The 17,397-nt window shown below is 42.5% G+C and overlaps 1 protein-coding gene across 11 annotated transcripts in view; it reads right to left on the bottom strand.

Moving 5' to 3' along the window:
• stk33 (serine/threonine kinase 33) overlaps positions 1 to 17,397 on the bottom strand; it is a 261,638-nt gene that overhangs the window by 96,751 nt on the left and 147,490 nt on the right. For 2 of the 11 annotated variants that reach the window (XM_059652043.1, XM_059652042.1), the window contains exon 1: positions 3,417 to 3,472. The exons of the other annotated variants lie outside the window; for them this stretch is intronic. In XM_059652043.1, the coding sequence (XP_059508026.1) occupies positions 3,417 to 3,452 (36 nt within the window). In that variant the 5' untranslated portion in view covers positions 3,453 to 3,472. Of the gene's footprint in view, positions 1 to 3,416; positions 3,473 to 17,397 lie in introns of those variants that run through there. 11 annotated transcript variants of the gene reach the window in all.

The raw sequence follows: 17,397 nt of genomic DNA, 5'->3' as shown, positions 1-17,397 counted from the left end.
TCGAACTAACTAGTCTACAATTTCTTGTTTTTTGCCTCCCTCCTTTCTTGGAGTGGTTATATTTGCTACTTTCTAGTCAAATGGAACCTTTCCTGAACCTACTACTTAATTAGCTGACTCTTTTAAGGCCCTGGGATGAATTTCATCTAAACCTGGAGACTTGTCAACCCATTGCTCCCTCAGTGTGCTTGAAATCACTTCCCTCATAATTACAATTTCACCAAGGTCCTCTCTCCCTTTCACCTCCTGGTTTATAGCTATTACATGAATGCCTTCTATATACTTGATGGTGAAGATATTATCATCTTTATTCTTCATTTCAGAGCTTTATATCAGCAAACTTTGAAATAACATCCTGCATATAAGAGTCCAGGTCAGTAATTTATACAAAAAATAGTAGTTCCCATATGGAGTCTTGGGAACACCATTATAAATTTTCTTCCTGTTTAAAAACAATACTACTATACTCTGTCTATTGTTCCATTGTTAGTTTAGTATCCACACTGCCATTCAATTATGAGCTTCATTTTTGCTAACAATTCCACTAACTTATACTTTGTCATATGCACTTTGAACATCCGTAAAAGCAATCATACCACACTGAGCAACTCAGCATCACCCAAAGAACTATGGAATTATTTAGTGTTTCTATTCTCATTAATAATAAATCTCACTTTGAATGAGCCCAGAGAATTTGTTTGCTCCACAATACGCGTTACACCACTAAATTTCATGAGAAACAGATTAACCAGCTCAGTTTAAATCAAGAGAAAAAGTAAATACTATGTAGTTAAAAGTTAATAGTTAAACTCAATAGTGCACAAGAATGGTGCTAATAATTAAACAAGGACTGATTAATAACTTCTGAATCATAGAATTTCATTTGTAAAATACAGCTAAATACACATTACTGCTACCTCCCCCACCCACACTTGGAGCAAAGAAGTCAATATGAGTGTTCCCCAATCGTAAACCTTGGATGAACCAGGAAACCCACTCCCTACTGAAGACCAGACATGAAGCATTCAAGTCAGATGACCCAGAACAATACAGGAAATCCCAATATGACCTCTGCAAAGCCATCAGGAATGCCTAGAGGAAGTACTGGACCAGGTTACAGGCCCAAATTTACCAAACAGACTCCCACCATCTATGATGAGGCCTAAACAACATTACAGGATACAAAATGAAGCAGAACAAGATAGACGACAAACACAAGTCCCTCCCTGATGCGTTCAATATAATTTATAGCTCGAGCAGAATGCCAGCAGAGTGTGAACACCTGCCCCGACAGCACTGGACACACCTGCTCCCTCGGTTACTGCTACAGACATCAGATCGGTCTTCCTGGGAGTCAACCCAAGGAAAATGACAGGCCCAGACCGTGTCCCCGAACAAGCACGCAGATCCTGTGTGGACTAACTGGCAGAGGTATTAACCAACATCTTCAAGCTCTCCCACCTACAAGCTGAAGTCCCTACCTGCTTCAAGAAGACCACTATCATCCCCATACCTAAGAAAGCACATGCAACGTGCCCTACTGACTACCACTCATTGGCTCTGACCTGAATAATCACGAAGTACTTCATGAGGCTTGTCATGGCCCACATCAACTGCAGTCTCCCTGCCTGCCTCAATCCACTACAATTGTCTCACTGATTTAACAAGTCCACAGTGATGGAATCCTAGCCGTGCACTCATCCCTGGTACATCTGGACAACAAAGACACCTACCTCAGACTCCTGCTCATTGTTAACAGCACTATTTTCAACTTCATTATCCTGTCCATACTGATCTCAAAACTCCATGACCTCGGTTCAGCTCCACACTCTGCAACTGGATCCTCAGATTTCTGCCCCACAGACTGCAATCAGTGCAGATAGGTAACAGCACCTCCTCCACAAGAACACTCAATACTTGAGACCCCCCAAGGATGCGTCCTCAGCCCCCTACCGTTCTCACTGCATACCCAAGACTGTGTTGACAAATTCCAAATGAACGTCACTCTATGTATAGAGATAATAGGAACTGCAGATGCTGAAGAATCCGAGATAACAAGGTCCCCACCCACACCTTCTCCACCTATCTTCTTTACTCTCCATCTTCGGTCCGCCTCCCCCTCTCTCCCTATTTATTCCAGTTCCCTCCCCCCATCCCCCTCTCTGATGAAGGGTCTAGGCCCGAAACGTCAGCTTTTGTGCTCCTGAGATGCTGCTTGGCCTGCTGTGTTCATCCAGCCTCACATTTTATTATCTTGGAATCTCCAGCATCTGCAGTTCCCATTATCTCTAAGGTATAGAGCTGGATGAACTGAAGTGTCTAGGGCCGAAACGTCAGCTTTCCTGCTCCTAAGATGCTTCTTGGCCTGCTGTGTTCATCCAGCTCTACACCTTGTTATCTCAGCCACTCTATGTACATGGCTCACTGCTGCAGAAAGGCTGTCAACATCAAAGACCCATCGCACCTGGTAATGATCTCCTATAACCTCTTCCATCAGGCAGAAGACAAAGAAGCCTGAACACACGCATCAGCATGTTCAGGAACAGCTTCTTCCCAGCCATTATTAGACTGATGAATGGACTCTCTAGCCTGAAATAATGCTGATCTTGCTAACATTGATCTCACCTAGCACACACCCTGTGCAATATAACCTGGATGTTTCTGTCTAAATCTTTTTACAACCTCTGATCTATACATCCTTGCTTACTGCCTGCACTGCTCGTAAACAAAGCTTTTCACTGTATTTTGGTACACATGACATTAAATCAATTAAAATGCAAAAGAAACCAACTATATTCAAATGATTAAAGAAAAACCTGAAAAGTATTGTGATCAAACTGATATGAAATATAATACATAACAGCAACTTTTATTACAACTAGAAAAAATATTCATTGCAATGGATAAATGTTCTTCAATTTTTCAATACCAATTATATTTATTCTTTCCTGCTGACACGCAGGGTGAGCAAACTGTTACATGAATATCTGCCTTATCAGGAATGCCAACGCTTTTTCTCTTCATTTTTAGACTGTACTAAGTGCAAGGATAAGAAAGAAAAATATGCATTCATGTTTACAGTACATACCTAACAGTAATTAAGTAATTAAAACAAGCAATGTTTGAAATGAACTGGAAAGAGCTAATGGTTTGATAATTGTATTAAACTTGTCAACAGCAAATGTTGAACACTTGAAACTGACAAATGAATCACCAGGACAAAGTGATGGAGACATTCAGAACTGTTTAAAAATGTTGTATTAAGCAACTACATGGTAGATAAAGAAAACATAGGCACCAAGTCATTCACACTGGAACTGAACTTTTCTGTGTAATATTTTCTTGTAAATATATCCATGAACATAATGCACAAAGAAAATACGTCATAAAAATTACTTCAATAAGATTCTAATTACCAATGGCCAGTGATGTTTATCTGCACTTCGTTTCATTTCTGTTTCATCACAGTTTACATTCATCTTCAGGGCTAAGTCTTTCTGCCTCTCAGTTCCAAAGCTTAAATACCTAACTTTAAAGGTTTTGACACTGTACAGTCACTTCCAATCAGACATAAAATTATGCATAAAAAGGGGACGGATATTTCTAAACTGAATAATCCACAAGAGGGAGTTGTTTGCAAATTTCAGAGTCAGCATCACAGAAATGATTCACTAAAGCTAATTGAAAGTCAAAAACAAAAGCCATCTTCTGAAAAACTAGACGTACTGGAGCCAGGTAACCATCTCAGACCTTCCCAATTCAAATTTTATTTTTAAACAATTGGTAATATATTAACATATTTATGCACAAAACTGATTCTAAAGCCTTCTACCTATATACAAAGACAATACTTTGGAAACTGTCACATCACTAGTATAGTAAATGATGTTTACTCAAAGTACATACACTGTTCTCAAAAATCAAATCCAAACAATGATGACTGTTTTTTCTTTCATAGGATGTGCATACTGTTGACTATGCCAAAGTGAGTTGCAGCTGCTGAAAACAGGAAACGATAGGCCAGATAGCTTGATGTTTGTCATGGGTAAGTTGTCAGGAGTGATCATTAAGGAGACTATTGCTTAGTTCTTGGAAAAACTCAAGGTTGGTCTCTTGTAGTGTAGAGATAGAATACCAACCCCTGAACTAGGAGACCTGGGTTCGAGTCCCATCTGCTCCAAAGATGTGTGATAACATCTCTAAACAAGTTGATTAGAAGAATATGTAAAATAAAAAACAAATAAATATTTCTTAAAAGGGGAAAAACTCAAGGTAATTGGGAAGAGACAGCATGGTTTTATGAAAGGGAAATCATGTTTAACCAATTTGTAGGAATTCTTTGATGGAACGACTTGCACGATGGATAAAGAGGAGTCTGTACGGTGATTTCCAGGAAGTGTGTGATAAGGTACCACCTGCAATGAAATTGTGCAAACTCAGGGCTCTTGCTACGGCGGGGGGTAACTATTAGCATGGATAAAAGATTGTCTGACTAGCAGAAAACAGTGTGTGCATTAGAGATAACAAGGTGTAGAGCTGGATGAACACAGCAGACCAAGCAACATCAGAGCAGCAGGAAAGCTGACGTTTTGGGTCTGAACTCTTTTGAATTTCTGAATGAAGGGTTCAGGGGCAAAACATCAGCTTTTCTGCTCCTCTGATTCCGCTTGGCCTGCTGCATTCATCCAGCTCTACAGTTTATTATCTCAGATTCTCCAGCATTGGCAGTTCGCACTATCTCTAAGCGAGTCTTTTTTTGACTGCCAGGATATGATGATTGGAATCCTACAGAGACCCATTCTGGAATCTCTGTATGTAACAATTTACATGGTAGCTAAATTTGCAGTTGACACAAATAGATAGAAAGTAAGTTGTGAAGACGACTAATGAAGTTGTAGATAAATATATAGAATTCGAATAAGTGGGAAAAATCTGGCAGATGGTATATAATGTGAGAAAATGAGAAGTTGTTCTGTTTAATAGGAAGTATAAACAAGCAGAGTATTACTTAGATGGAGAACAACTGCAGAATTCTGAGGTGCAGAGACCTTGGTGTTCCAGCACATGAATCACAAGAAATTAGCTTAATGTTAGTTCAGACAGTTAGATGCCTTAAGAATGCACTGTTTGTACATAAAGGTCATTTGTAATGAATGTCTGTGGATTCTTCACTCCCATGACATCGCATACCAGTTCTTATGTTGCAAGAGATAACATTAGCTTTTCTGCATCAACTAAAACACTCTGTTGGAGGCAAGCGTGCACCACCTTTTTTACAACAGAGCTGAAGAGAATTATTTTTTCAGAAGTCGTATAACTTAAGAATATGTCACCTCAGAAGACAGTGAAGTGCAATTGTGATTTTTTTTTTAAAAAGTAGATGTGGATTGATTCCCTTGCCTAATAAGAATCTATGATTTGGAGGGGAATGTGGAACTTCAAACACAAACAGATAAGTCATGATCTTATTGAAAGGCAGAGCAAACTTGAGTGGGCTGAATGGCTCAATTATGTTCCTAATTCATATGATTGTATCTCCAACTGCCTGTGATGGGCTGGCTTCTTTAACCGTTGCAATCTATGTAATATAGATAAAGTGTACTCACAATGCAGTTAGTGGTAAATGAAGTGAAATCGATGAAAAAAAAATACCAGCATGATATTAATTCCTGGGGATTTCTTCAGATTTTCTCCCACTCAGCTGCCAAACCTTTGTCATGGGTCTAGTGGAAACCCTATTTACACGTAAGACAGTTATTCTGACAAGTTTATGGGGAAGTTTATGTGGCACTTTCAGAGATGTTCTGAAATCATCTGGGAAGATTCCGGCAAATTTTAAGTGGGCTGATATTGATGAGTGCATATTTGGTTACTTCCACAGCGTGCATTGTAATGAAAAATGTATCAGAAGTAAACTTAAAGATTATCTATATAATAACAACAATTAAACCAACAAGAATTCAAACAGGAACGCTAACTTGATCAACTTGCTTGATTGTTTTTTCTTGAAATCCCAAGTGGACCACAGAACTATGATGCAGTATTCCTTGGCATTCAAAAGGCATTTAACAAATTCTGTATAAGAGGCTAACATTTGCAACAAAGGATTAATAAGGATAAAACAATACAAAAATGAAACAAAGCAAGGAATTTCATTTGTGAAAGAATAGAAATGAAAGCAGGAAGGTTTTATAAAATCAGTATAAAATCATGGTTAGGCGACACTTGCAGCACTAGTCCACATTAATAAAAATGGATAGAGAAGCACATAGAAGACATAAAAAACAATGTTACGTTCAAAAAAGGACCAAGAGGCCAAAGTGTTAAACAGCAGGGGTTTTATTTTGGATGTGTTTAGCAGCAGCAAGGTTAGACCAAGCTGTTATCCACCCAAATTGGCTGATGTCATTATTATATCATGTAATCAGACTCTTAGTGTCAATACACCATACGAACACAAATACCCAAAAACCAGGGTATCAGAACCCATTAAACAGGCAGTTGTTCTTTTCTACTGAGAACAGAAGTTTAAAAGTGACCTGATAAAGTACAGAATGTGAAAATGTAGTATCATGTGATTCAAGATGGTAAATGGTACAAAATAAAAATATTTAACCGTCATATTATTTTGTTATTTCTAAACTTATGTCAATGTTTATTTGAAGTAAAGTCTTTACCGTCAAATCCTACTCAGATTATAACACTACTTCACAGTGCCAGGGACCCAGGTTCGATTCCACCCTTGGACTACTGTCTGTGTGGAGTTTGCACACTCTCCCCATGTCTTTATGGATTTCCTCTGGGTGCTCCAGTTTCCTTTCTCAGTCCAAAAATGTGCAGGTTAGGTGGATTGCCATTGCTAAATTGCCCGTAGTGCCCAAGGATGTGTAAATTAGGTGGATTAGCCAGGTGAAATGCAGAGTTACAAGGACAGGGAAGGGTCTGGGAGGATGGTCTTTGGAAGGCCAGTGATGATTTGTTGGGCGAATTGGCCTGTTTCCAGCGTAGGGATTCTGTTCTATGATACAGGATTAACAAAGTGATTATGAAAAGCAAATATCCAGGAGAATGTCATATTCTTGTAACAATAGCTATGTAGTCCTTTAGATGATGAAAGAAATCATGCTTTATTAATAAATCTATTGAAAACATATCTAGTTATAAGTTATCAAAAGATACCTAGTAACAAGTATTTATATTAAGGAGATGCTAAAGTACATTCCACAGATGAGTTGCTCACAAGTCTTTCAACTGACAACTGCCTGTTACAGTGTTAAGGTGATTGCACAACTAGCCAGCACAAACTTCAAAGCTAGATTTCCAGATATAGATGTAGACTAACATGGCAGTACTGTCTATCACACAACAGCAATTATAAATCACTGGGTATACCGGTCTTTGAACTGTTCCACTGAATCATTAAATACTGCAGCACAGATGGAAATCATTAAACTATTTATAACTACCATGCCTTTGAAATAAATGTCTACTGAACTTAATTTGTCTCATGATATAGTGGTCAATTTTTACTTTAAATGTTTTACCCACCATTGTTTTGAAAGCCCATTACGAGTTCTGCTTCCACAACTGCTTCAAGAACACTCTTGCCCTAAATAAAGTGTAAAATATATTTCTCTCATTCATTTGATGCTGATGACTTTACGGTATTTAGAAAGCAAGCAACTGACCCTTAAAGTCCCTCAAACTTTTTAGCACCTCTATCAGATTTGCTTGTAATCTTAGTCTCAAAATGGAACTTCAACTTCTCCAATTTCACCAAAACCAAAACCTTTTCTCTCTGACATCACTGTCATCAATTTTTGGTAAATGTCATTGACAGCCTTCACAAAATTCATTCTACCATGTAATCAATTATTTCAACCTGTTTTACAAATACCTTTTTTTTCCCAAATTTAATTCATTCTTCAGATTTGGACTTCACTGGCATGACCAATTTATTGCCCATCTCCAGCTGGCGTAGCGGTGACCTGATTTCTTGAACCTCATAGTCCATTTAGTGTAGGTACACCCACAGTGCTGTAAGGGAGGGAGTGCTAAGATTTTGACCCAGCAACAGTGAAGGAATTTTTAGTTACAAGTTGGTGTGGGAGAGAAACATGCAGGTGGTGTTCTGCTCATTTATCTGCTGCCCTTGCCCTTCAAGGTGGTAGTTGTGGGGGTTTGGAAGGTGCTGCCTAAGCAGGCTTTTTGAATATCCGTAGTCCATCTGTTGCTGAAGTGCGTTAGTGGTGGAGAAAGCAAATGTTGTAGTTGTGGTCTCAATCAAGCAGATTGTTTTGTCCTGAATGGTTTCAAGCTTCCGAAGTGTTGGACCCTCGCTCATCCAGCCAAGCAACTAGAATTCCGTCACACAGCAGACCTGTGCCACGTAGATAATGGACAACAAAACGTGAGGCTGGATGAACACAGCAGGACAAGCAGCATCTCAGGAACACAAAAGCTGACGTTTCGGGCCTAGACCCTTCATCAGAGAGGGGGATGGGGTGAGGGTTCTGGAATAAATAGGGAGAGGGGGGGAGGCGGACCGAAGATGGGGAGAAAAGAAGATAGGTGGAGAGGAGAGTATAGGTGGGGAGGTAGGGAGGGGATAGGTCAGTCCAGGGAAGACGGACATGTCAAGGAGGTGGGATGAGGTTCGTAGGTAGATGGGGGTGCGGCTTGGGGTGGGAGGAAGGGATGGGTGAGAGGAAGAACAGGTTAGGGAGGTGGAGACAGGTTGGACTGGTTTTGGGATGCAGTGGGTGGAGGGGAAGGGCTGGGCTGGTTGTGTGGTGCAGTGGGGAGAGGGGACGAACTGGGCTGGTTTAGGGATGCAGTTGGGGAAGGGGAGATTTTGAAACTGGTGAAGTCCACATTGATACCATTAGGCTGCAGGGTTCCCAGGCGGAATATGAGTTGCTGTTCCTGCAACCTTCGGGTGGCATCATTGTGGCACTGCAGGAGGCCCATGATGGACATGTCATCTAAAGAATGGGAGGGGGAGTGGAAATGGTTTGCGACTGGGAGGTGCAGTAGTTTGTTGCGAACTGAGCGGAGGTGTTCTGCAAAGCGGTCTCCAAGCCTCCGCTTGGTTTCCCCAATGTAGAGGAAACCACATCGGGTACAGTGGATGCAGTATACCACACTGGCAGATGCGCAGGTGAACCTCTGCTCAATGTGGAATGTCATCTTGGGGCCTGGGATAGGGGTGAGGGGGGAGGTGTGGGGGCAAGTGTAGCATTTCCTGCGGTTGCAGGGGAAGGTGCCGGGTGTGGTGGGGTTGGAGGGCAGTGTGGAGCGAACAAGGGAGTCACGGAGAGAGTGGTCTCTCCTGAAAGCAGACAGGGGTGGGGATGGAAAAATGTCTTGGGTGGTGGGGTCGGATTGTAGGTGGCGGAAGTGTCGGAGGATGATGCGTTGTATCCGGAGGTTGGTGGGGTGGTGTGTGAGAATGAGGGGAATCCTCTTTGGGCGGTTTTGGCGGGGGCGGGGTGTGAGGGACGTGTTGCGGGAAATACAGGAGACGCGGTCGAGGGCGTTCTCGATCACTGTGGGGGGAAAGTTGCAGTCCTTGAAGAACTTGGACATCTGGAATGTGCGGGAGTGGAATGTCTTGTCATGGGAGCAGATGCGGCGGAGGCGGAGGAATTGGAAATAGGGGATGGAATTTTTGCAGGAGGGTGGGTGGGAGGAGGTGTATTCTAGGTAGCTGTGGGAGTCGGTGGGCTTGAAATGGACATCAGTTACAAGCTGGTTGCCTGAGATGGAGACTGAGAGATCCAGGAAGGTGAGGGATGTGCTGGAGATGGCCCAGGTGAACTGAAGGTTGGGGTGGAAGGTGTTGGTGAAGTGGATGAACTGTTCGAGCTCCTCTGGGGAGCAAGTGGCGGCGCCGATACAGTCATCAATGTACCGGAGGAAGAGGTGGGGTTTGGGGCCTGTGTAGGTGCGGAAGAGGGACTGTTCCACGTAACCTACAAAGAGGCAGGCATAGCTGGGGCCCATGCGGGTGCCCATGGCCACCCCCTTAGTCTGTAGGAAGTGGGAGGAGTCAAAAGAGAAGTTGTTGAGGGTGAGGACAAGTTCGGCTAGGCGGATGAGGGTGTCGGTGGAGGGGGACTGGTCGGGCCTACGGGACAGGAAGAAGCGGAGGGCCTTGAGGCCATCTGCATGCGGAATGCAGGCGGTCCTGCGGGACAGGAAGAAGCGGAGGGCCTTGAGACCATACAATGCATCATCCTCCGACACTTCTGCCATCTACAATCTGACCCCACCACCCAAGACATTTTTCCATCCCCACCCCTGTCTGCTTTCCAGAGAGACCACTCTCTCCGTGACTCCCTTGTTCACTCCACACTGCCCTCCAACCCCACCACACCCGGCACCTTCCCCTGCAACCGCAGGAAATGCTACACTTGCCCCCACACCTCCCCCCTCACCCCTATCCCAGGCCCCAAGGTGACATTCCACATTGAGCAGAGGTTCACCTGCACATCTGCCAATGTGGTATACTGCATCCACTGTACCCGGTGTGGTTTCCTCTACATTGGGGAAACCAAGCGGAGGCTTGGAGACCGCTTTGCAGAACACCTCCGCTCAGTTTGCAACAAACTACTGCACCTCCCAGTCGCAAACCATTTCCACACCCCCTCACATTCTTTAGATGACATGTCCATCATGGGCCTCCTGCACTGCCACAATGATGCCACCCGAAGGTTGCAGGAACAGCAACTCATATTCCACCTGGGAACCCTGCAGCCTAATGGTATCAATGTGGACTTCACCAGTTTCAAAATCTCCCCTTCCCCAACTGCATCCCTAAACCAGCCCAGTTCGTCCCCTCTCCCCACTGCACCACACAACCAGCCCAGCCCTTCCCCTCCACCCACTGCATCCCAAAACCAGTCCAACCTGTCTCCGCCTCCCTAACCTGTTCTTCCTCTCACCCATCCCTTCCTCCCACCCCAAGCCGCACCCCCATCTACCTACGAACCTCATCCCACCTCCTTGACCTGTCCGTCTTCCCTGGACTGACCTATCCCCTCCCTACCTTCCCACCTATACTCTCCTCTCCACCTATCTTCTTTTCTCCCCATCTTCGGTCCGCCTCCCCCTCTCTCCCTATTTATTCCAGAACCCTCACCCCATCCCCCTCTCTGATGAAGGGTCTAGGCCCGAAACGTCAGCTTTTGTGCTTCTGAGATGCTGCTTGGCCTGTTGTGTTCATCCAGCCTCACATTTTGTTGTCTTGGATTCTCCAGCGTCTGCAGTTCCCATTATCGCTCTCTCTCTCTCTCCCCACGTAGATAATGGATAGGTTTTGGGGAGTCAACCTTACTTTTTGCAGGATTCTTAGCCTTTGATCTGCTCTGGCAGGCACTGTATTTATGTGGCTAGAACAGTATAGTTTCTGGCCAAAGATAACCCCAGGATGTTAGTAATGGAAGATCCAATGATGGAGTTGCCAGTTAGTAAAGCCCATCAAATGAGACAGAGTACCAAAGCACTTGGATAAGTGTTGTTTTGTCAAATAAAGGCAGCACGGAATTAAGCAGAATAAGTCAAATCTGACTGGCAAATTATTTTGAGACTACTTGCGCTGTGAATAGGGGAATATTTCTTCATTTTCTTTGTCAGACCATCACGGTTAAAGATGACTTGCCTCCACTGCAGGAGCTTGGGCTCTGCAGTGGCTGAACAGTCCAATTCTGAAGCTGCAGGCTCTGCCACAGTGGGGGCAGCTGGTATTTGATAAGGTGGGTAGGTGGGATGTTCTGGATTTTGCACTCTGTTTCCACTGCTTGCGCTTGGCCTCCACATGCTTCACTCAGTAATGCTCAAAATAGCTGGCACCTTAGTGGATGCTTCTTCAGTATGTACATTTGAGGGCAAGCGTGTCAGTGGGGATGTTGCATTTGTTTAGGAAGATTTTTAGGGACTCCATGTAGCATTCCCTGTGCCCGCTAACCAATAGCTTACCGTTGTGGAACTCAGAGTATAGCACTTATTTAGAGAGTCTTGTGACGGACATGTGGGCAGTAATAGCCCACCCTTGGCAGCTGGTTGTGTGTCACCAGTGCCTCAATACAGGGGATATTGGACTGGAACAGGACTCTTAAACTGACATGCCTATCCTGCCAGTTGATTTGCAAAATTTAGTGAAGACATGTCAGTGATAAATCTCCAGGGATTTGAGGTGCCTGCTGTACATGATCCATATTTCTGTTGTGTAGAGATATGTGGGGGAACTACAGTTGCTGTGTAGACCACAAGCTTGGTGCTAGGTTTGAGGTCTCAGATTTCAAACACTGTTTCATAGGCACTGGCACACTTGTGTCAATGGTGGCACAGAGTTTCATGGAGATGGGGTGGAATGTTGTGTCAAGGAAGATGGAGAAGAGTTTTGGTACAATGATGGAGCCCTGCTTGTCCCCAGCATTCAAACGGAGTCTACGGCGGATCTTTTTGCGAGGATCATGGCTTGCATGTCATTGTGAAGCAAGCCAGAATATACGAAATTTCTGCAGGCAGCTGAATTTGAGGAGAATATTCCACAATTCCTCATGACAAAGAGTCAAAGGCTTTTGAGAGATTGAAGAATGTCTTATACAGAGGTAGGTGCTGTTCCTTGCACTTTTCTTAGATTTGTCATGCACTGAAAAATTTGTAGATGCCGTCAATAAAGCAATGCTTCCTAAGCTTTACCTCATTATAACCTCATTGTAAAGCTTCAAAAGTGTTGTGACACCTAGGTGTGATCTCAGAGAATCTGGGTATTAAAGGGAAAAGCTGACAGAGCAGATGGTGGTGGGAATGAGAAGATCTGAGGGAATTGGGAGTTGGGGGCCATGTTTTATGGTCACTAATGGTGTCTCAGAACTCATGATACCAAAATCTCAGTTCATAACTGCACACGGGATCATAATCTCAGTTTGGGAAGTTTCAGAGTCGTAAAGTCATAGACATATACAGCACGGAAACAGGCCCCTCGGTCCTACTCACCCATGCTGACAAGATATCCTAAGTAAATCTAGTCCCCTTCGCCGGCATTTGGTCCATATCCCTCTAAACCATTCCAATTTGTCTATCTATCCAGGTGTCTTTTTAAAAAAATGTTGTGATCGTACCAGACTACACCACTTCCTCTGGCATCTCATTCCATACATGCCGCACCCTCTGTGTGAAAAAATTGCTCCTTAGGTTCTTTTTATATCTCTAACCTTCAACCTATGCCCTCTAATTTTGGACTCCCCAGGCCAGGGAAAATATCTTGCCTGTTCACCCTATCCATGACACTCATGATTTTACAAACCTCTATAAGGTCACCCCTCAATATCCGACACTAAATAGCCCCATCCAAGTCAATGTCCTGTGCAGCCACAACATGACCACCCAACTTGTATACTCAATACACTCACCAATAAAGGCAAGCATACCAAACACCTTTTTCATTATCCTATCTACATACAACTCCACTTTCAAAGAACCATGAATCTGCACTCCAAGATCTCTTTGTTCAGTAAAATCCCCAGCACCTCACCATTAAGTGTATAAGTCCTGCCCTGATTTGCCTTAACAAAATGCAGCACCTCACATTTATCTAAATTAAATTCCATCTGCCACTCCTCGGCCCGTTGGCTCATCTGATCAAGGTCCTGTTGTACTCTGAAATAACTTCCTTTGTTGTCTACTGTACCTCCAATTTTAGTGTCATCTGCAAACTTACTAACCATACCTCCTGTGTCCACATCCAAATCATTTATATAAATGACAAAAAGCGTGTACCCAGCACTGATCCTTGTGGCACATCACCAGTCACAGGCCTCCAGCCTGAAAAGCAACCCTCCACCACCACACTCTGCCTTCTACCTTTGAGCCAGTTCTACACTTAAATAGCTAGTTCCCTTTGTATTCTGTGTGACCTCACCTTGCTAACCAGTCTACCATGAGGAATTTTGTCAAGTGCCTAACTGAAGTCCAAATAGATCACATCTACCGCTCTGCCGTCATCCTCTTTATTACTTCAAAAAACTCACTCAAATTAGTGAGACATGATTTCCTACACATAAAGTCATGTTGACTATCCCTAATCAGTCCTTGCCTTTCTAAATACACGTAAATCCCGTCCCTCAGGATTCCCGCCAACAACTTGCCCACCACCAATGCCAGACTCACTGGCCTTTTGTTCCCTGGCTTTTCCTTACCACCTTTCTTAAACAGTGAGACAACATTGGCCAATCTCCAATTTTCCGGCACTTCACTTGTGGCTGTTGATGATACAAATATCTCAGCAAGGGGCCGAGCAATCTCTTCCCTCACTGATCAGGTCCCAAGGATTTATCCACCTTTATGCGTTTTAAGCTTGAAAGTATGTCACCAGCCCTTCACTTCTGCTCAGTAAAAATCCTGGAATGGCTTCTTGACAACACCGTGGATGTTCCTATATCCCAAACACTGCAGAAGTTTAAGAAGTTAGCGCATTCCTGTTTTCGCCAGGGAACTGAAATTTGGGCAATAAATGCTGGCCTACCCAATGACACCCATGTCCCGTAAATGATTAAAAAACCATTCACAATTTTGGTGTAAATAAGAGAGGACAGTTTCACTGAAAGCTGTACAGAGAAGGTTCATTAAGCTAATTCTTGGGATGTGGGGCTTGTCTTATGAGGAAAAGAATCGGCTAATACTCAACAGGAGTTTAGAAGATCACGAGATGATCTAATTGAAACATAAAAGATTCTTAAACAGCTTGGTAGGCAAGACGCTGAAAGGATTTTTCCTCTCATAGACAACTGTAGAATTGGGAGCACCACTTAAACAAAAAGAGTCTCCCATTGAAGAGGGAGATGAGAAGGTCATTGGTTTTTCAAACACAGCTTTCACTGTTTACAAGGAAACAGTGTCATTGAAAAGTTGAGTTAGACAGATTTTTGATTGACAAGGAAGTTATGGGAAGCAGGCAGAAAAGTAGAATTAAGGTTTCAAACAGACCAGCAAAGATTATGTCACATAGTGGCGCAGGCTCAATGGGATGTTCCTGCTCCTGTTTTTTGCAATTACTACCTTTCTAAACCAACAGGAACTTCTGGAGTCTGCATAGACAGTGAAATGTGAAAATCCAGAGCATTTTGTGGGTGATCATATGTTTTTCCAGGTAGAAATCCTTTCTGAATATACTACATAAAATCACTGAGCTGATGAAAACATGCCGTTTCCTTTACTAGTCCTCAAAAGATTATTGTAAACAGCTCATAATTGCTACTGAATAACCTCTTTGGCTCCAGAATTTTCTCAGTAATGCAGTTTTTTTAAAGATGTGTTTTATAGCATCTATTACACATTCTAAGTCTTGTCATGTACAGGTAAAGGTAATAATTAGCACAAACTGCTCTCAAACAAGATTATTTAAGGAATGTCATGATACTCCATTATAAGTTCTGTTCTAAAAACATGATCAAACTTCTGCACAAAATATCATTAGCAAAATGAGAACTATAGACTGCCAAAAACTCATGGAACAACAAAATAAGCAAACAAGAAAAATTATGTCTTTAATACTTCAAATTTGTGGCAGTTATAGATTTAGCAATCCTTCTCTAGAATAAAGAAATGAATGTTTGCAAATGCTATGCAAAGCTTCATTATCAACTGGACTGGTTCCAGCTTCCTTAATTGCTTAGAGACAGGACAGCCACCAACTGAGCAATTCGAGTTCCAGGTTCAAGTTCCCTGATGGATTTACAAGTTGGTCAATCGTTCACATTTTGTGATTTCCATGGCCACCAGTTATCTATATGGTTGGTTAAAACTTTCTCTCAAAAGGTACTTTAACCATTAGCAACCTTACCCAAGAATGAACTGATAAAGTCTCAACAAGTGACAAAAGAAAGGAGAGAATGCCTTACGTGCTGGCTTTAGTTCACTGGTTATTATTGGTTCAGCCAGCCCAAAGACACATTTTCCTGCCAAGTGACCTTCCAGAAGATGCCATAACTCTGTATCTACAAGCCTAAACCAGCCTTTGTTGGATACACCCCCAGCATTATTGCCAGGTTAAGTTGTTAAAGCCTGATTTAATATCATTGGCAATACCTTGACAAGTGCAACGAATCAGACTTTTTTGGCTGACAACCTTTAAATGTAGTGGCATACAACAGGAGACATGCCATGATCATAATCCAATGAAGAGCCATTCAGAATGAGCTAATTATTTTATCATCCATGACTGCCAATGTGGAAACTGGTGTAAGGGCTTAAAACACCTGTTCTACATTGCAACCTGTCCAACATTTCTATAGGAACTACTCTCTTATCTTTGCAGCACCTCACATCAGAAAGCTCTTAAATGATTCACATCAAACTGCAGAAAAATAAATCAAGCTGTTCACAGGCTCAAAAGAACAAAAGTAATGAAGGGAACAAAAAAATACGGAATATTGGTAAAAATGGCCTTCAAACAGTAAATAAATTTATTTACCTGACCCTTTTAATGACCAAAAATGTTGGGATATTCAGTTATACTGCACAAAATTACATGATTTATTTGCAGCACAGAAACAGACCATTCAGCCCAGCCAGTCCACATCAATGTTTATGTTCCATATAAGCTTCCTCCCACTTTTCGTCATTTGACCTTACCAGCATGTTCAGTCATATCTCTGTTGTTTGCTTCATCGGCAAATAAATATAGGAAAAACATCCCATTTTACTTCTGTTTAATGTACATATACTACTAAAGTTCTTTTCTGGTCACCTCAGGAAATTGACAAAGTGTACTTTTAAACAGTGAGCTGGTATTCAGAGTTTCTGCAGGATTATCCTCTTTGCCCCAGAAATAAATGCTAACAAGCATCCCAGGAAGGTTGCTTTAAGAACAACATCCACTCTGGGAACACAGTGTAGCTGTATCAAGAAAAGCCACACCATTTACTGAGTGAGAGAGATTTTTAACCCCTTACAATAGGAGTCTTCACCATTGACTCCAGATCTCATGAAGTATCATAGCATCAGGTCGAAAACTGAAAAGGACAGCACCTTGATGATCACTTATCACTACCCATCCGCCAGTTAGCAATCCTCCTCCAAGTTGAACACTAATTAAGAGAAGCACTACGATGGTAAGGTCACAGAATGTACTCTGTAGAAAACTTCAAAGTTCACTACAAGAGCAACTTGATAACACCACTAGAGACAATGGTGGCCAAGTCCTGAAGGACATAGCTGGATCTGCAACATGTAGCAAGAGAACAAACTATTCACATTCACCAATCCACCCATCACAAATGCATCTGTCCTTGACAATATTGGTAGGAGTGACCTACACACACACATTGTTATGATGATGTCCCATCTTTACTTTGACACCTATCATGTTGTGTGGTACTACCACTGTGCTAC

Source organism: Stegostoma tigrinum, chromosome 17 (assembly GCF_030684315.1).
Source record: "Stegostoma tigrinum isolate sSteTig4 chromosome 17, sSteTig4.hap1, whole genome shotgun sequence".
Taxonomy (NCBI): domain Eukaryota; kingdom Metazoa; phylum Chordata; class Chondrichthyes; order Orectolobiformes; family Stegostomatidae; genus Stegostoma; species Stegostoma tigrinum.
Note: the sequence above shows the minus strand (reverse complement) of the source record. Positions and strands in the feature narration are given on the sequence as shown.